Source organism: Eretmochelys imbricata, chromosome 24 (genome assembly GCF_965152235.1).
Source record: "Eretmochelys imbricata isolate rEreImb1 chromosome 24, rEreImb1.hap1, whole genome shotgun sequence".
Taxonomy (NCBI): domain Eukaryota; kingdom Metazoa; phylum Chordata; order Testudines; family Cheloniidae; genus Eretmochelys; species Eretmochelys imbricata.
The window spans coordinates 20,118,980-20,135,676 of record NC_135595.1 but is presented as its reverse complement, the minus strand read 5'-3'; the positions used below and the strand labels follow the sequence as shown (position 1 = coordinate 20,135,676).

General features: G+C 53.4%; 1 protein-coding gene across 1 annotated transcript; it reads right to left on the bottom strand.

The window, feature by feature from the left end:
* Positions 1-522: 522 nt before the first annotated feature.
* On the bottom strand, positions 523-16,283 carry LOC144279582 (phospholipase A2 inhibitor and Ly6/PLAUR domain-containing protein-like). The gene is given in 7 exon segments (XM_077841154.1): positions 523-683; positions 2,802-2,874; positions 4,822-4,837; positions 13,836-13,890; positions 14,077-14,229; positions 14,588-14,704; positions 16,190-16,283. Coding segments are annotated over 7 exon segments (669 nt in total).
* Positions 16,284-16,697: the final 414 nt, after the last annotated feature.

Here is a 16,697-nt window from a genome sequence, read left to right as displayed (position 1 = left end):
TCCCGCCCGCCTGGACAGCTGGGTGAGCCACGGCCTCTCCTTCCCACAGCCCTCCTTCCCCAGGGGAGCTCAGCCAGCCGGTGCCTTTCCCCCGGCCACGGGCCTTGCCTTCCGGGAGGGGGTCCAGGCAGGACTCCTGGGTTCCATTCCCTGGCCCTGCAAGGGGAGAGGGGTCCAGTGGTTAGAGCAGGGGGCTTGGGAGCCAGGACTCCTGGGCTCTATCCCTGGCTTTCAGAAGGGAGTGGGCTCTGGTGGGTTACTGGGGGGATTACTGGGAGTCAGGACTCCCGGGTTCTCTTCCTGCCAGCATCACTTGTGCACAGATAGGGGCGGGGGGGGCCCGGTACGGGGCGGTCAGGGGACAAGGAGCTAGGGGGGTGCTTTCCCCACAACTCGCTTGATTCAGCCAATGCACAAAAGAAACCCGCAATCCCCCCAAAGAGAAGCAGCAGCCGGTGGCTGCTGAAGGGAGGTGCACTGCAGCCCGGCACGCAGCAGAAGGGCAGGACTCCAGACTGGGGCTCAGGGCTGCCCGATGCCTCCACCGGCCCTGGGAGCTGGGTAGCACTCGGCCCGGCTCAGCATCTCCACCACGCCCTGGGCGTATTTCCTCTCCCCCTCTCTCTTCATGCAAGCGCCAGGGGAGGCACATCCAGCCACAGCCTTCTTCACGGTGATGTTACCTGGACGGGGGGAGAGAGACGTCATCAGGGGCTCCCACATCCCCTCCCCTGACCCCCATGTGGTTTGTCACACACTCCCCTCCCACCAGGACTGCACCCGGCTCTGCAGGCAGAGTGGGGTCTCGTGCGCAGAGCAGGGGGCTGGAACAAAGTGAGAACATAACAGAGGAACGGTCCTCCTGGGCTACACCAAAGGTCCATCTAGCCCAGTATCCTCTGGCCAATGCCAGGTGCCCCAGAGGGAATGAACAGAACAGGGAACCTTCCGGTGATCCATCCCCTGTCGCCCATTCCCAGCTCCTGGCAAACAGAGGCTAGGGCCACCATCCCTGCCCACCCTGGCTAATAGCCACAGATGGACCTGTCCTCCAGGAACTTCTCTAGTTCCTGTTTGAACCCTGTTATAGTCTTGGCCTTCAAAACATCCTCTGGCAAGGAGTTCCACAGGTTGACTGTGCATTGTGTGAAGCAGTACTGCCTTTTGTTTGTTTTAATCCTGCTGCCTGTGGTGACCCCCCGTTCTTATGTTAGGAGGAGTAAATAACTCTTCCTTATTTCCTTCCTCCACACCCTTCAATCTTCTCAAGACCTCGATCATATGCCCCCTTAGCCGTCTCTTTTCCAAGGTGAAAAGTCCCACTCTTATTAATCTCTCCTCATATGGCAGCACTTCCATCCCCCTCATCATTTTGGTTGGGCTTTTCTGAAGCTTTTCCAATTCCAATATCTCTTTTTTGAGAAGGGGCGACCACATCCGTACGCAGTGTTCAAGCTGTGGGCGTCCCATGGATTTATATAGAGGCAACATGCTATTGTCTGTCTTATTCTCTGTCCCTTTCTTAATGATTCCCAGCATTCTGTTCGCTTTCTTCACGGCCGCTGCACATGGAGTGGATGATTTCAGAGAACTCTCCACTATGACTCCAAGATCTTTCTTGAGTGGTAAATTCGACCCATCATTGTGTATGTCTAGTTGGGATTACGTTTGCCCATGTGCATTACTTTGCATTTATCAACATTGAATTTCATCTGCCGTTTTGTTGCCCAGTCACCCAGTTCTGAGAGATCCTTTAGTACCTCTTCGCAGTCTCCTTTGGACTTAACTATCTTGAGTAGGTTTGTATCTTCTGCAAATTTTGCCACCTCACTATTTACCCCTTTTTCCAGAACATTTCGGAATATGGTGAATAGGACTGGGCCCAGTGCAGATCCCTGGGGGACTCCCACTATTTACCTCTCTCCGTTCTGAACACTGACCATTTTTCCTACCCTTTTTTCCCTATCTTTTAACCAGTTACTGAGCCATAAGAGGATTTTATCCCATGACAGTTCACTTTGCTTAAGAGCCTTTGGTGAGGGACGCTTTCTAAATCTAAGTACATTATATTCATGGGATCCCCCTTGTCCACACGCTTGTTGACCCCCTCAGAGAATTCTAGTAGATTGGTGAGGCGTGATTTTCCTTTACCGAAACCATGTTGACCCTTCCCCAACAAATTATGTTCATCTATGTGACTGATAGTTCTCTTCTTTCCTATAGTTTCAATGAGTTTGCCCAATACTGAAGTCAGACTTATTGGCCTGTTGTTCATGGGATCACCTCTGGAGCCCTTTTTAGAAATTGGCATGTCATTAGCCATCCTCCAGCCATTTGGGACAGAAGCTGATTTAAATGGTAGGTTACAAACCACAGTTAGTAGTTCTGTAATTTGACATTTGAGTTCCTTCCGAACTCTTGGGCGAATCCCATCTGGTCCTGGTGACTTATTACTGTTTAATTTATCAATTTCTTGCAAAGACTCCTGTAATGACTCCTCAATCTGGGACAGTTCCTCAGATTTGTTATGAAAACAGAATGGCTCAGGTTTGGGAATCTCCCTCCCAGCCTCAGCCGTGAAGACCGATGCACAGAATTCATTTAGTTTCTCCGCAGTGGCCTTATCCTCCTTGGGTGCTCCTTTGGCATCTCGGCAAGTAGGACTCCAGGGTTCTCTCTGCAACTCTGCCAGGGGAGTGGAGTCTAGTGGGTCAGAGCAAGGGGGGCTGGGACTGAGCCAGGACACCTGGGCTCCACCTCGTACTCTGTGTTCAGACCCCGCCCCCATCTGGAGGACTTACCCAGTGTTAATATCCCAGATTCCTCAACACAATGGTCCTCGGCGCCGGTGCAGGCCAACATCCCCACCGGCTGCTTGTCAAAACGATCCACTATGAAAACCATCTGGCACTGCCGGCCATTGGGGACGGAGCTCACAGTTGGCACTGAGAACAGTCAGACACACACAGTCAGCCAGGGGTGGGGAGTCACCACACGCTGGGCTCGATCCCAGCTCGGGGAAGGGAGTGGGGTCTAGTGATTAGAGCAGGGGAGCTGGGAGCCAGGACTCCTGGGTTCTGTCACCAGCTGTGGGAGGGAAGTGGGGTCTAGGGGTTAGAGGTGGGGGGTGAGGCTGGGAGCCAGGACTCCTGGGTTCTCTCCAGGCAGGTGTGGCCGGAGCAGAGCTCTAGGTTTGCAGCAGACACACACCTGGGATGGCCCCGGCGTTGCAGCCGTCGGTGTTACAGCAGGCGATGTTCGCCCGCATGGTGACATTCTGCGCGTAGGTCAGCGAGAAGGGACCGGACTCACAGTTCTTGGGCTCCAGGCACGATTTAGCCGTGTAGGAGAAGTAGTATCCCTCTGTGGAAGAGAAACAGAGAATCACCTCTGAGCTCCCCAATGGATCCCCAGCTGCTCCATCCTCCCCTTTTGTTCCATCCACCCCACCCCCAACTAATCTCATCTTTCCCCCGACCCCCAATAAAATCCTCTCTTCTGTCTGATCCAGGCCCCACAGTCACCCACTGCAATTCCCCATCTCATCCCATCCCCCGTCTATGACATTATCTTTCCAGACTGAGCAGTCCCTGCTCCTGGAGAGGAGCGGAGGCTATTGGTTAGAGTAGGAGGAGGGGGTGGGAGCCAGGACTCCTGGGTTCGACCCCTGGCTTCAGGAGGACAATGGTGTCTACACTTAGTAGGAATCTTCTTTCACTCACCCAGCCTCATCTCTGCCACGACGGTGACGCAGGTCCCTTCCGAGGGGGCGCAGGGCTGCAGGGAGCCGGAGCACGATTGCTCTTTGGACGCACACACCTCGCATTGCAGAGCGCTCCCTGGAGGTTGGAAAAATCCCTTCTCGGTACAAACCCCTGCTCCCCACCCCTCCCCAGGCAGTGCCCGTGGGCGAAATACCACCAGGAACCAAGAGGTGGCGCTGTGGGAGTTGTTACCACCAATGCCTCCTCACTGAACGTGTGGGCAGGCAGATCTTGGAGAAATGCCACCTGCTTTTGCAGCAGTTCTGCCCAGTTCCATTTAACTCTCCGGATGGGGAAAGGCATCTTGCTAGCTGGTCATTTGTATCTGACTCAACACTGCAGACAAGTCTGTTTGCTGCCTGAGTGTCTGTGGCTAGAATACATTTTCAGCTGCTGACGTGGCTATCTGGGGTGCAGCTTGTGCCTGCGAACAAACCCCACTCGTCTGTGTAGACAGAAAAACAAGAATTCAGCTGCTCTGAGGAGGGGTTTCTGCCTGGCTTTGCGGTGAACCTTTCACACACACACACACACACACACCCCGCCGTCACTCTCTGCTCCAGGCCTCTGCCTCTCAGAGTTACGTCAGCTCAGCCACACTCGACTTCAGCCCACTTTTCATCGCTGATCCTCCCAATTCTCTTCTTCAGAATACGATTGATGCTTGTTAAGCCTTTGGATAGATGGCTGTGCACCTCCAGCCAGCGATCCCAGGAGCATCAACTCTTTCCTCTCCATAGCGTGGGGGCCTTTAAATTCATGATGTGCGTGTAAGGTTTTTAAGAAAGAAAGAAAGAAAGAAAGAAAGAAAGAAAGAAAGAAATTTGCCCACTTTGGTTTTTTTAGAGCTTTCATGTGGAAACATCAATTAAACCTCAGAATGCCTTCCCCTGCCCCTTCTATGTCCCTAGAATGTAGCAAAGTTATATTATCATATTATATTATCACTATCAAAGAAATATGGAAACTGAGGTAGAAAAAAGATGTGTTCAATTCAGGGTTAGAACCAAGAAGACAGTCGAGAACTCCTCACTCCTGACTCCCAGCTCACTCTAACCCATGAGACCCCACTCCTCTTTCAGGCCACGGACAGAACCCGGGAGTCCTGATTTGCAGCCATCTCCGCTCAAACTCACTACACCCCAGCCCTCTTCTACAGCTGGGGAATGAGCCCAGAAGTCCTGGCTCCCAGCCCCCACCCGTTGCATCCCCATTCCCCTTTGAAACCCGGGGAATGAAGCCAGGAGTCCTGGCAGGAATCTCAGCGCTGATGGGCAGGGGAACATTTCCAAGCAGGATTACATGTGGATGGGGGTGGTGCTGCTCATCGGGATGACCCCAAGCCCGGGTGAGAGCTGGAGAAGGAACGAGAAGAAGGAAGGACAGACGGACTCAGACCCACTGGCCAGGCACCTAGCATGGGCTGTGGGAGTCCCAGGCTCCACTCCCTGCTCTCCCCAATTCAGTCGGGGGACATGGCCCCGGGTTTTCCTCTCGCTGGTTTTACCCACAAATTCCATCCTGACCCCAGAATCCGCCATCCACAGCGGCACGTTCCCCAGGTGAAATCCCGCCCCCACCACCCGGCTCCCTGTGCCTGGGGACGGACGGGACTCACCTGTGGCCAGGAGAGCGGACAGCAGGCAGAGGGGCAGAGCCACCCACATGGTGCCCGGGTGCTTGCTGCAGTGAGCAGAACAGCGAGGAAGCATCTGGCTGTGGTTTTCTCAGGCAGGTTGGCAAATACCTGCCCCCTGGGGGATCGGCTGGGGCTGCCCCATGACATCTTGGTGGGCCCGGAGATGGGAGATTTCACAGCCCTGCATGTGACACTGGCTAATCAGGTGATGCCAATGTGTACTGAGGCCAATTCCCTTGTGCATTAGTGGAGATCAGCGGTTCTCAGCCAGGGGTCCGTGTACCCCAGGGGTACACACAGGTCTTCCGGGGGTACATCAGCTCATCTAGATATTTGCCTCATTTTACAACCGGCCACATTAAGGCACGAGTGAAGTCAGTACGAGCTAAACTGTCGGCCCCTTGTTCATATTGCTCTATATACTCTACACTGAAATGCAAGCACCAGAAAAGTGTCGACTCCAAAGCCGGGGACCATCCTGTCCTGTCAACTCTCTTCTTCCAAATTTGATTGGTGATCGTTCACCCTTGCCACTGATGGCTTCACACCTCCATCGTGCATGCAAAAACTCTGGGCTGGCTGAAGAGATCCCATGATCCTTAACTCTTTCCTGTCCAGAGCTTGGGAGAGTTTCAATTCAGTCAGTGAACATAAGTTTTTAATGGAAGGACGAAAGAAAGAAAACCAATTGGTCCACTTTGGTTTTTTTCAGAGCTTTCATCTGGAAACATCACTTCAACCTCCAAAAGCCTTCTCCCGCCTTTGCCAGGGTCCCAGGTGGGAGGAAGGGAACATTACCCCCATCTTATAATCAGGGAAACTGAGGCAGAAAGAGGCAGTGTCAGACTCGGAGCCACGAATACAGCTAAGGAATCAGATTTCAGAGTAGCAGCCGTGTTAGTCTGAATCCCCAAAAAGGACGGGAGTACTTGTGGCATCTTAGAGACTAACAAATTTTTATGAATTTGTTAGTCTCTAAGGTGCCACAAGTACTCCTGTTCTTTTAAGCAAGGAGTCCGAATTGCTGCTGGCTTCCAGCCTATTCTAGACCCACCCCGTCCCTGACCTGGGGATAGAACCCAGGAGTCCTGGCTCCCAGAAATGAGACCATGTGAGTCAGTGCGATGGTGCAACAGTGTCCCCTCCTGGCCAAGCACGGCTCGGTCCCGGCTCACGCAGCTCAGCGCGGCCCTCACGCTAGTCCCTGTGCCCAGGAATCTGCAAACCCCTCCCGCTGCTCGGCCCTTTTCTCCCTGCGCTCGCTGGGCCAGCGTGGGGCACATACACCTCAGAAGAGACGCCCCACTCCCTCCCAGAGCCGGGGAATGAACCCAGGAGTCCTGGCAGGAATCTCAGTGCTGGGGGCAGGGGAACATTTCCAAGCAGGATGACAAGGGTGGGGGACGGTTTTCCTGGCTCCTGAGAATTTTCTGTTTTTTCCAAGCATTTCCTGCTCCTCATCGGTGCCCGGCTCCCTGTGCCTGGGGACGGAAGGGTCTCCCCTGTGACCAGGAGAGCAGACAGCAGGCAGAAGGGCTGGGGCACCCACATGGTGGCTGGGCATTTTCTGCAGTGACCAGAGCAGTGATGAAGCAGCTGGCTGTGGGTACGGCAGGCAGGTTCAGAGAATCAGAGAACCATAGAAGATCAGGGTTGGAAGAGAGCTCAGGAGGTCATCTAGTCCAACCCCTGCTCAAAGCAGGACCCACCCCAACTAATTCATCCCAGCCAGGGCTGTGTCAAGCTGGGTGTTAAACACGTCAAAGGGTGGAGATTCCACCCCCTCCCTAGGGAACCCAATGCAGCGCTTCACCACCCTCCTATTGAAATGGTGTTTCCTAATCTCCAGCCTAGACCTCCCCCACTGCAACTGGAGACCATTGCTCCTCGTTCTGTCATCTGCCACCACTGAGAACAGCTGAGCACCACCCTCTTTGGAGCCCCCCTCAGGTAGTTGAAGGCTGCTATCAAATTCCCCCTCACTCTTCTCTTCTGCAGACAAAAGAAGCCCAGTTCCCTCAGCCTCCCCTCCTAAGTCACGTGCCCCAGCCCCCTAATCATTTTCCTTGCCCTCCGCTGGACTCTCTCCAATTTTTCCACATCCCTTCTGTAGTGGGGGGCCCAAAACTGGACCCAGTACTCCAGATGTGGCCTCACCAGTGCCGAATAGAGGGGAATAATCACTTCCCTCCATCTGCTGGCAACGCTCCTACTGATGCAGCCCAAAACGCCATTGGCCTTCTTGGCAACAAGGCCACCCTGCTGTCTCATAGCCAGCTTCTCATCCACTGTAATCCCCAGGTCCTGCTCTGTGGAAAGGTTGGCAAATACCTGCCCCCTGGGGGATCGGCTGGGGCTGCCCCGTGACATCCTGGTGGGCCCGGAGATGGGAGATTTCACAACCCTGCATGGGACACTGGCTGATCAGATGATACCAATGTGTCTTGAGGCCAATTCCCTTGTGCATTAGTGCAGATCAGTGGTTCTCAGCCAGGGGTCCATGTACCCCAGGGGTACACACAGGTCTTCCGGGGGGAACATCAGCTCATCTTCATGTTTGCCTCGTTTTACAACCGGCCGCATTAAGGCACGAGTGAAGTCAGTACGAGCTAAAATGTCGACCCCTTGTTCACATTGTTCTATATACTCTACACTGAAATGCCAGTGCAGGATTTGTCCTGCGTTCCCACCGAGTGATTTTATAATGGCGGAAATGAGAAAGGAAGCAGCTTGTCAGCAGCAGCACGGCCATGACATTGTGCATTTTTATGGCTGCTTTTGTGAGCAAGTCGTTTTTCAGTGAGGGGAAATTTAGGGTACCCAAGACACATCAGACTCCCGCAAGGGGTACAGCTGTCTGGAAATGTCGAGAGACCCTGGCCTAGATCAAAGGCATGGCGCAGGTAGAAGAGTGTGTTTGGAGTTTCGATTTCATGAAAACCAATGGGCCGTGGTATGGTTTTCCCTTCCCCGTCTGCTCTTTTAACGGAGTAACAACCATTCACCCTGAGCACAGCCCTGGGACTCACTGACCCAGCAGAGACGCCGGAGGGATGCTAATGAGCAACTTTAGCACCAGAAAAGTGCTGACCCCAAAGGCAGGGGCCATCGCGTGTGCTGACCGCCGCGTTCCTCCCTCTCCCCATCGAAGGCAAAGCCCACGTGGGTGGGGGCCCTGCCAGCTTGTTCTCTGGGAGAAGAAGCTGTAAGGATGGATTCAGGGAAGGATCCTGCCTCGCTGGGCTGGCTGGACTCTTACAGGGACCAGAACGGGATGCAAAGCGGGGAGCCCTGGAGACTGTCTGGGGGCACCTGAAAAGACTTGGGAAAACGGCAGTTTCTTCCATCACCGCCACCGTTTGGAATTACAGACTGCGACTCACCTGGGCATGAATTTTACCGGCTTTAACCCCTCGTGACCCTCATTCCCTTTCCTTAGCTCACGAACCTTTAGCGAGTTTCCTACAGACCTGGCTGCCAGCGTTGCCTTTGGTGTAGGATCTGGGGTCCCGTGGCTCTGGGGTAAGTGACCGGTCTCCTGGGGCTGGGAACAACCTAGGTGGGCTGGTTTGGGGTGTACGTGACCTTTCCTCCCAAAGTCCGGCTTGTCTGAGAGTATCTGAGGGGACTGGCTGTGACTCCGGGGTCAGACGGGGGCAGCGATCCAGGAGTTCACGCTGGGTGAAATCTGCTCACAGAGCACCACCGGCTGGGGGGATCTGCCCTGTTTCCTGACACCCTCCCTGAGCCCGTCACTCCCAGTGGAGCCGCCCCAGAGAGCGGGACGAACTGAGCCCTGCAAAATCAACCTAGAAGGACATTGCTCCCCTCCAGGGCGTTTCCGCCCGCCTGGACAGCTGGGTGAGCCACGGCCTCTCCTTCCCACAGCCCTCCTTCCCCAGGGGAGCTTAGCCAGCTGGTGCCTTTCCCCCGGCCACGGGCCTTCCCCTGGGGGAGGGGGTCTAGGCAGGACTCCTTGGTTCCATTCCCTGGCCCTGCAAGGGGAGGGGGTCCAGTGGTTAGAGCAGGGGGCTTGGGAGCCAGGACTCCTGGGCTCTATCCCTGGCTTTCAGAAGGGAGTGGGCTCTGGTGGGTTACAGGGGGGGTTACTGGGAGTCAGGACTCCCGAGTTCTCTTCCTGCCAGCATCACTTGTGCACAGATAGGGGCGGGGGGGCCCGGTACGGGGCGGTCAGGGGACAAGGAGCTAGGGGGGTGCTTTCCCCACAACTCACTTTATTCAGCCAATGCACAAAAGGAACCCAGAATCCCCCCCAAAGAGAAGCAGCAGCCGGTGGCTGCTGAAGGGAGGTGCACAGCAGCCCGGCATGCAGCAGAAGGGAAGGACGCTAGTCCGGGACTCAGGGCTCCCCAATGCCTCCACCGGCCCTGGGAGCTGGGTAGCACTTGGCCCGGCTCAGCATCTCCACCATGCCCTGGGCGTATTTGTTCTTCCCCACGCTCTTCATGCAAGCGCCAGGGGAGGCACATCCAGCCGCAGTCTTCATCACGGTGATGTCACCTGTACGGGGGGAGAGAGACGTAATCAGGGGCTCCCACATCCCCCCCCGACCCCAATAAGGTCTCTCACACACTCCCCTCCCAGCGGGACTGCACCCGGCTCTGCAGGTAGAGTGGGGTGTAGTGCTCAGAGCAGGGGGCTGGAACTACGTGAGAACATAACAGAGGAACGGCCCTCCTGGGTCACACCAAAGGTCCATCTAGCCCAGTATCCTCTGGCCAATGCCAGGTGCCCCAGAGGGAATGAACAGAACAGGGAACCTTCCGGTGATCCATCCCCCGTCGCCCATTCCCAGCTCCTGGCAAACAGAGGCTAGGGCCACCATCCCTGCCCACCCTGGCTAATAGCCACAGATGGACCTGTCCTCCAGGAACTTCTCTCGTTCCTGTTTGAACCCTGTTGTAGTCTTCGCCTTCACAACATTTCCCGGCAATGATTTCCACAGGTTGACTGTGCGTTGTGTGAAGCAGTACTTCCTTTGGTTTTTTTAAACCTGCTGCCCGTTCATTTCATTTGGTGGCCCCTAGTTCATATGTTAGAAAGAGTAATAACACTTCCTTCACACCCTTCAACCTTTTATAGAACTCTTTCCTATCCCCCCTTAGCCGTCTCTTTTCCAGGATGAAAAGTCCCACTCTTATTAATCTCTCCTCATATGGCAGCCGTTCCATCCCCCTCGTCATTTTGGTTGGGCTTTTCTGAAGCTTTTCCAATTCCAGTAGATCTTTTTGGAGACAGGGCGACCACATCCGCACTCAGTGTTCAGCTGTGGGCCTCCCAATGATTTATATTGAGGCAACACGATTTTTTCTGTCCTATTCTCTGTCCCTTTCTTAATGATTCCCAGCATTCTGTTCGCTGTTTTCACAGCCGCTGCACATGGAGTGGATGATTTCAGAGAACTCTCCATAGAGACTCCAAGATCTTTCTTGAGTGGTAAATTTGACCCATCATTGTGTATGTCTAGTTGGGATTATGTTTGCCCATGTGCATTATTTAGCATTTATCAACATTGAATTTCCTCTCCCGTTTTGTTGCCCAGTCACCCTGTTTTGAGAGACCCTTTAGTACCTCTTCACAGTCTGCTTTGGACTTAACTATCTTGAGTAGGTTTGTATCTTCTGCAAATTTTGCCACCTCACTATTTACCCCTTTTTCCAGAACATTTCGGAATATGGTGAATAGCTAATGTACTCAATGCTTTTTTGACTCTGTCTTCAGGAACAAGGTCGGCTCCCAGACTGCTGCGCTGGGCATCACAGCATGGGGAATAGGTGGCCAGCCCTCTGTGGAGAAAGAGGTGGTTCGGGACTATTTAGAAAAGCTGGACATGCACAAGTCCATGGGGCCGGATGCCTTGCATCCGAGAGTGCTAAAGGAGTTGGTGGATGTGATTGCAGAGCCATTGGCCATTATCTTTGAAAACTCGTGGCGAATGGGGGAAGTCCCAGATGACTGGAAAAAGGCTAATGTAGTGCCCATCTTTAAAAAAGGGAAGAAGGAGGATGCTGGGAACTACAGGCCAGTCAGCCTCACCTCAGTCCCCGGAAAAATCATGGAGCAGGTCCTCAAGGAATCAATCCTGAAGCACTTACATGAGAGGAAAGTGATCAGGAACAGCCAGCATGGATTCACCAAGGGAAGGTCATGCCTGACTAATCTAATTGCCTTCTATGATGAGATTACTGGTTCTGTGGATGAAGGGAAAGCAGTGGATGTATTGTTTCTTGACTTTAGCAAAGCTTTTGACACGGTCTCCCACAGTATTCTTGTCAGCAAGTTAAAGAAGTATGGGCTGGATGAATGCACTATAAGGTGGATACAAAGTTGGCTGGATTGTCGGGCTCAACGGGCAGTGATCAATGGCTCCATGTCTAGTTGGCAGCCGGTATCAAGTGGAGTGCCTCAAGGGTCAGTCCTGGGGCCGGTTTTGTTCAATATCTTCATAAATGATCTGGAGGATGGTGTGGATTGCACTCTCAGCAAATTTGCAGATGATACTAAATTAGGAAGAGTGGTAGATACGGTGGCAGGTAGGGTTAGGATACAGAGGGACCTAGACAAATTAGAGGATTGGGCCAAAAGAAATCTGATGAGGTTCAACAAGGACAAGTGCAGAGTCCCGCATTTAGGACGGAAGAATCCTAGGCACCGCTACAGACTAGGGACCGAATGGCTAGGCAGCAGTTCTGCGGGAAAGGACCTAGGGGTGACAGTGGACGAGAAGCTGGATATGAGTCAGCAGTGTGCCCTTCTTGCCAAGAAGGCCAATGGCATTTTGGGATTTATAAGTAGGGGCATAGCCAGCAGATCGAGGGACGTGATCGTTCCCCTCTATTCGACATTGGTGAGGCCTCATCTGGAGTACTGTGTCCAGTTTTGGGCCCCACACTACAAGAAGGATGTGGATAAATTGGAGAGAGTCCAGCGAAGGACAACAAAAATGATTAGGCGTCTGGAGCACATGACTTATGAGGAGAGGCTGAGGGAACTGGGATTGTTTAGTCTGCAGAAGAGAAGAATGAGGAGGGATTTGATAGCTGCTTTCAACTACCTGAGAGGTGGTTCCAGAGAGGATGGTTCTAGACTATTCTCAGTGGTAAAAGATGACAGGACAAGGAGTAATGGTCTCAAGTTGCAGTGGGGGAGGTTTAGGTTGGATATTAGGAAAAACTTTTTCACTAAGAGGGTGGTGAAACACTGGAATGCGTTAACTAGGGAGGTGGTAGAATCTCCTTCCTTAGAAGGTTTTAAGATCAGGCTTGACCAAGCCCTGGCTGGGATGATTTAATTGGGGATTGGTCCTGCTTTGAGCAGGGGGTTGGACTAGATGACCTCCTGAGGTCCCTTCCAACCCTGATATTCTATGATTCTATGAATAGGACTGGGCCCAGTGCAGATCCCTGGGGGACTCCCACTTTTTACCTCTCTCCGTTCTGAAAACTGACCATTTCTTCCTACCCTTTTTTCCCTATCTTTTAACAAGTTACTGAGCCATGAGAGGATTTTATCCCATGACAGCTCACGTTTCTGAAGAGCCTTTGGTGAGTGACCTTTTCAAAGGCTTTCTCAAAATCTAAGTACACTGTATCCACTGGATTCCCCTTGTTCACACGCTTGTTGACCCCCTCAGAGAATTCTAGTAGATTGCTGAGGCGTGATTTCCCTTTACCGAAACCATGTTGATCCTTCCACAACAAATTATGTACCTCTATGTGGCTGACAATTCTCTTCTTTCCTGTAGTTTCAATGAGTTTGCCCTGTACTGAAGTCAGACTTATTGGCCTGTAGTTGCCAGGATCACCTCTGGAGCCCTTTTTAAAAATTGGCGTGTCATTAGCCATCCTCCAGCCAGTTGGGACAGAAGCTGATTTAAATGGTAATTTACAAACCACAATAAGTCGTTCTGTAATTTGACATTTGAGTTCCTTCCGATCTCTTGGGCGAAACCCATCTCGTCCTGGTGACTTATTCCTGTTTAATTTATCAATTTGTTGCAAAAACTCCTGTAATGACTCCTCAATCTGGGACAGTTCCTCAGATTTGTCATGAAAATAGAATGGTTCCGGTTTGGGAATCTCCCTCCCAGCCTCAGCCGTGAAGACCGATGCACAGAATTCATTTAGTTTCTCCGCAGTGGCCTTATCCTCCTTGAGTGCTCCTTTGGCATCTCGGCAAGTAGGACTCCAGGGTTCTCTCTGCAACTCTGCCACAGGAGTGGAGTCTAGAGGGTCAGAGCAAGGGGGCCTGGGACTGAGCCAGGACACCTGGGCTCCACCTTGTACTCTGTGTTCAGACCCCGCCCCCATCTGGAGGACTTACCCAGTGTTAATATCCCAGATTCCTCAACACAATGGTCCTCGGCGCCGGTGCAGGCCAAGGGCTTGTTGTCCTGACAGTTTCCTCCCCACAGGTAGAAGCATGACGGGCACTGCCGGCCGTTGGGGACGGAGCTCACAGTTGGCACTGAGAACAGTCAGACACACACAGTCAGCCAGGGGTGGGGAGTCACCACACGCTGGGCTCGATCCCAGCTCGGGGAAGGGAGTGGGGTCTAGTGGTTAGAGCAGGGGGGCTGGGAGCCAGGACTCCTGGGTTCTATCCAGGCAGGTGTGGGCAGAGCAGGGCTCTAGGTTTGCAGCAGACACACACCTGGGATGGCCCCAGCGTTGCAGCCGTCGGTGTCACAGCAGGCGATGTTCCCCCGCATGGTGACATTGTACGCATAGGTCAGCGAGAAGGGGCCTGGCTCACAGTTCTTGGGCTCCAGGCACGATTTAGCCGTGTAGGACAAGGAGGATCCCTCTGTGGAAGGGAAACAGAGAATCACCTCTGAACTCCAAAATGGACCCCCAGCTGCTCCATCGTCCCCTTTTGTTCCATCCACCCCACCCCCAACTAATCACATCTTCCCCCTCACCCAGATAAAATCCTGTCTTCTGTCTGATCCAGGCCCCACAGCCACCCAGTGCAATTCCCCATCTCATCCCGTCCCCCGTCTATGACATTATCTTTCCAGACTGAGCAGTCCCTGCTCCTGGAGAGGAGCGGAGTCTATTGGTTAGAGTAGGGGGAGGGGCTGGGAGCCAGGACTCCTGGGTTCGACCCCTGGCTTCAGGAGGACAATGGTGTCTACACTTAGTAGAAATCTTCTTTCACTCACCCAGCCTGAACTCTGCCACGACGGTGACGCAGGTCCCTTCTGAGGGGGCGCAGGGCTGCAGGGGGCCGGAGCACGATAGCTCTCTGGACGCACACACCTCGCATTGCAGAGCGCTCCCTGGAGGTTGGAAAAATCCCTTCTCAGTACAAACCCCGGCTCCCCACCCCACCCCAGGCAGTGCCCGTAGGCGAAATACCACCAGGAACCAAGAGGTGGTGCTATGGGAGTTGTTACCACCAATGCCTCCTCACTGAACGTGTGGGCAGGCAGATCTTGGAGAAATGCCACCTGCTTTTGCAGCAGTTCTGCCCAGTTCCATTTAACTCTCCGGATGGGGAAAGGCATCTTGCTAGCTGGTCATTTGTATCTGACTCAACACTGCAGACAAGTCTGTTTGCTGCCTGAGTGTCTGTGGCTAGAATACATTTTCAGCTGCTGACGTGGCTATCTGGGGTGCAGCTTGTGCCTGCGAACAAACCCCACATGTCTGTGTAGACAGAAAAACAAGACTTCGGCTGCTCTGAAGAGGGGTTTCTGCCTGGCTTTGCGGTGAACCTTTCACACACACACACACCCCCCGCTGTCACTCTCTGCTCCAGGCCTCTGCCTCTCAGCCACACTCGACTTCAGCCCACTTTTCATGGCTGATCCTGCCAATTCTCTTTTTCAGAATACGATTGACGCTTGTTAAGCCTTTGGATTGATGGCTGTGCACCTCCAGCCAGCGATCCCAGGAGCATCAACTCTTTCCATTCCAGAGCATGGGGGCCTTGAATTCATGACGTGAGCGTAAGGTAGTTTTAAGAAAGAAAGAAAGAAAGAAAGATTTTCCCACTTTGGTTTTTTTAGAGCTTTCATGTGGAAACATCCATTAAACCTCAGAACGCCTTTCCCTGCCCCTTCTATGTCCCTAGATGGTAGCAAAGTGATATTCTCCCCATCTAAGAAATAGGGAAACTGAGGTAGAAAAAAGATGTGTTCAATTCAGGCTTAGAACCAAGAAGACAGCCGAGAAGTCCTGACTCCCCGCCCACTCTTACCAACGAGACCCCACTCCTCTTTCAGAGCCATGGACAGAACCTGGGAGTCCTGATTCGCAGCCATCTCTGCTCAAACTCACTACACCCCAGCCCTCTTCCACAGCTGGGGAATGAGCCCAGGAGTCCTGGCTCCCAGCGCCTACCCGTTGCACCCGCATTCCCCTTTCAAACCCGGGGAATGAAGCCAGGAGTCCTGGCAGGAATCTCAGCGCTGACAGGCAGGGGAACATTTCTCGGCAGGATGACATGTGGACGGGGGTGCTGCTCCTCATCGGGATGACCCCAAGCTCGGGCGAGAGCTGGAGGAGGAACGAGAAGAAGGAAGGACAGACGGACTCAGACCCGCTGGCCAGGCCCCTACCGTGAGCTGTGGGAGTCCCAGACTCCAATCCCTGCTCTCCCCGAGTCAGCCGGGGGACGTGGCTCCGGGTTTTCCTCTTGCTGGTTTTACCCACAAATTCCATCCTGACCCCAGAATCCACCATCGACAGCAGCATGTTCCCCAAGTGAATTCCCGACCACATCACCCGGCTCCCTGTGCCCGGGGACGGACGGGACTCACCTGTGGCCAGGAGAGCGGACAGCAGGCAGAGGGGCAGAGCCACCCACATGGTGCCTGGATGTTAGCTGCAGTGAGCAGAACAGCGAGGAAGCATCTGGCTGTGGTTTTATCCGGCAGGATGGCAAATACCTGCCCCCTGGGGGATCGGCTGGGGCTGCCCCATGACATCCTGGTGGACCCGGAGATGGGAGATTTCACAACCCTGCATGTGACTTTGGCTGATCAGGTGATGCAATGTGTCTTGAGGCCAATTCCCTTGTGCATTAGTGGAGATCAGTGGTTCTCAGCCAGGGGTCTGTGTACTCCAGGGGTACACACAGGTCTTCAGGGGGTACATCAGCTTATCTTGATGTTTGCCTCATTTTACAACATGCCAGATATAAAGCACTAGTGAAGTCAGTACGAGCTAAAATTTCCTGACACAATGACTTGTTTGTGCAGCTCTATGTACTATCCACTGAACTGTAAGAACAATATTTATATCCCAGTGGAGTTATCTTATAATTAC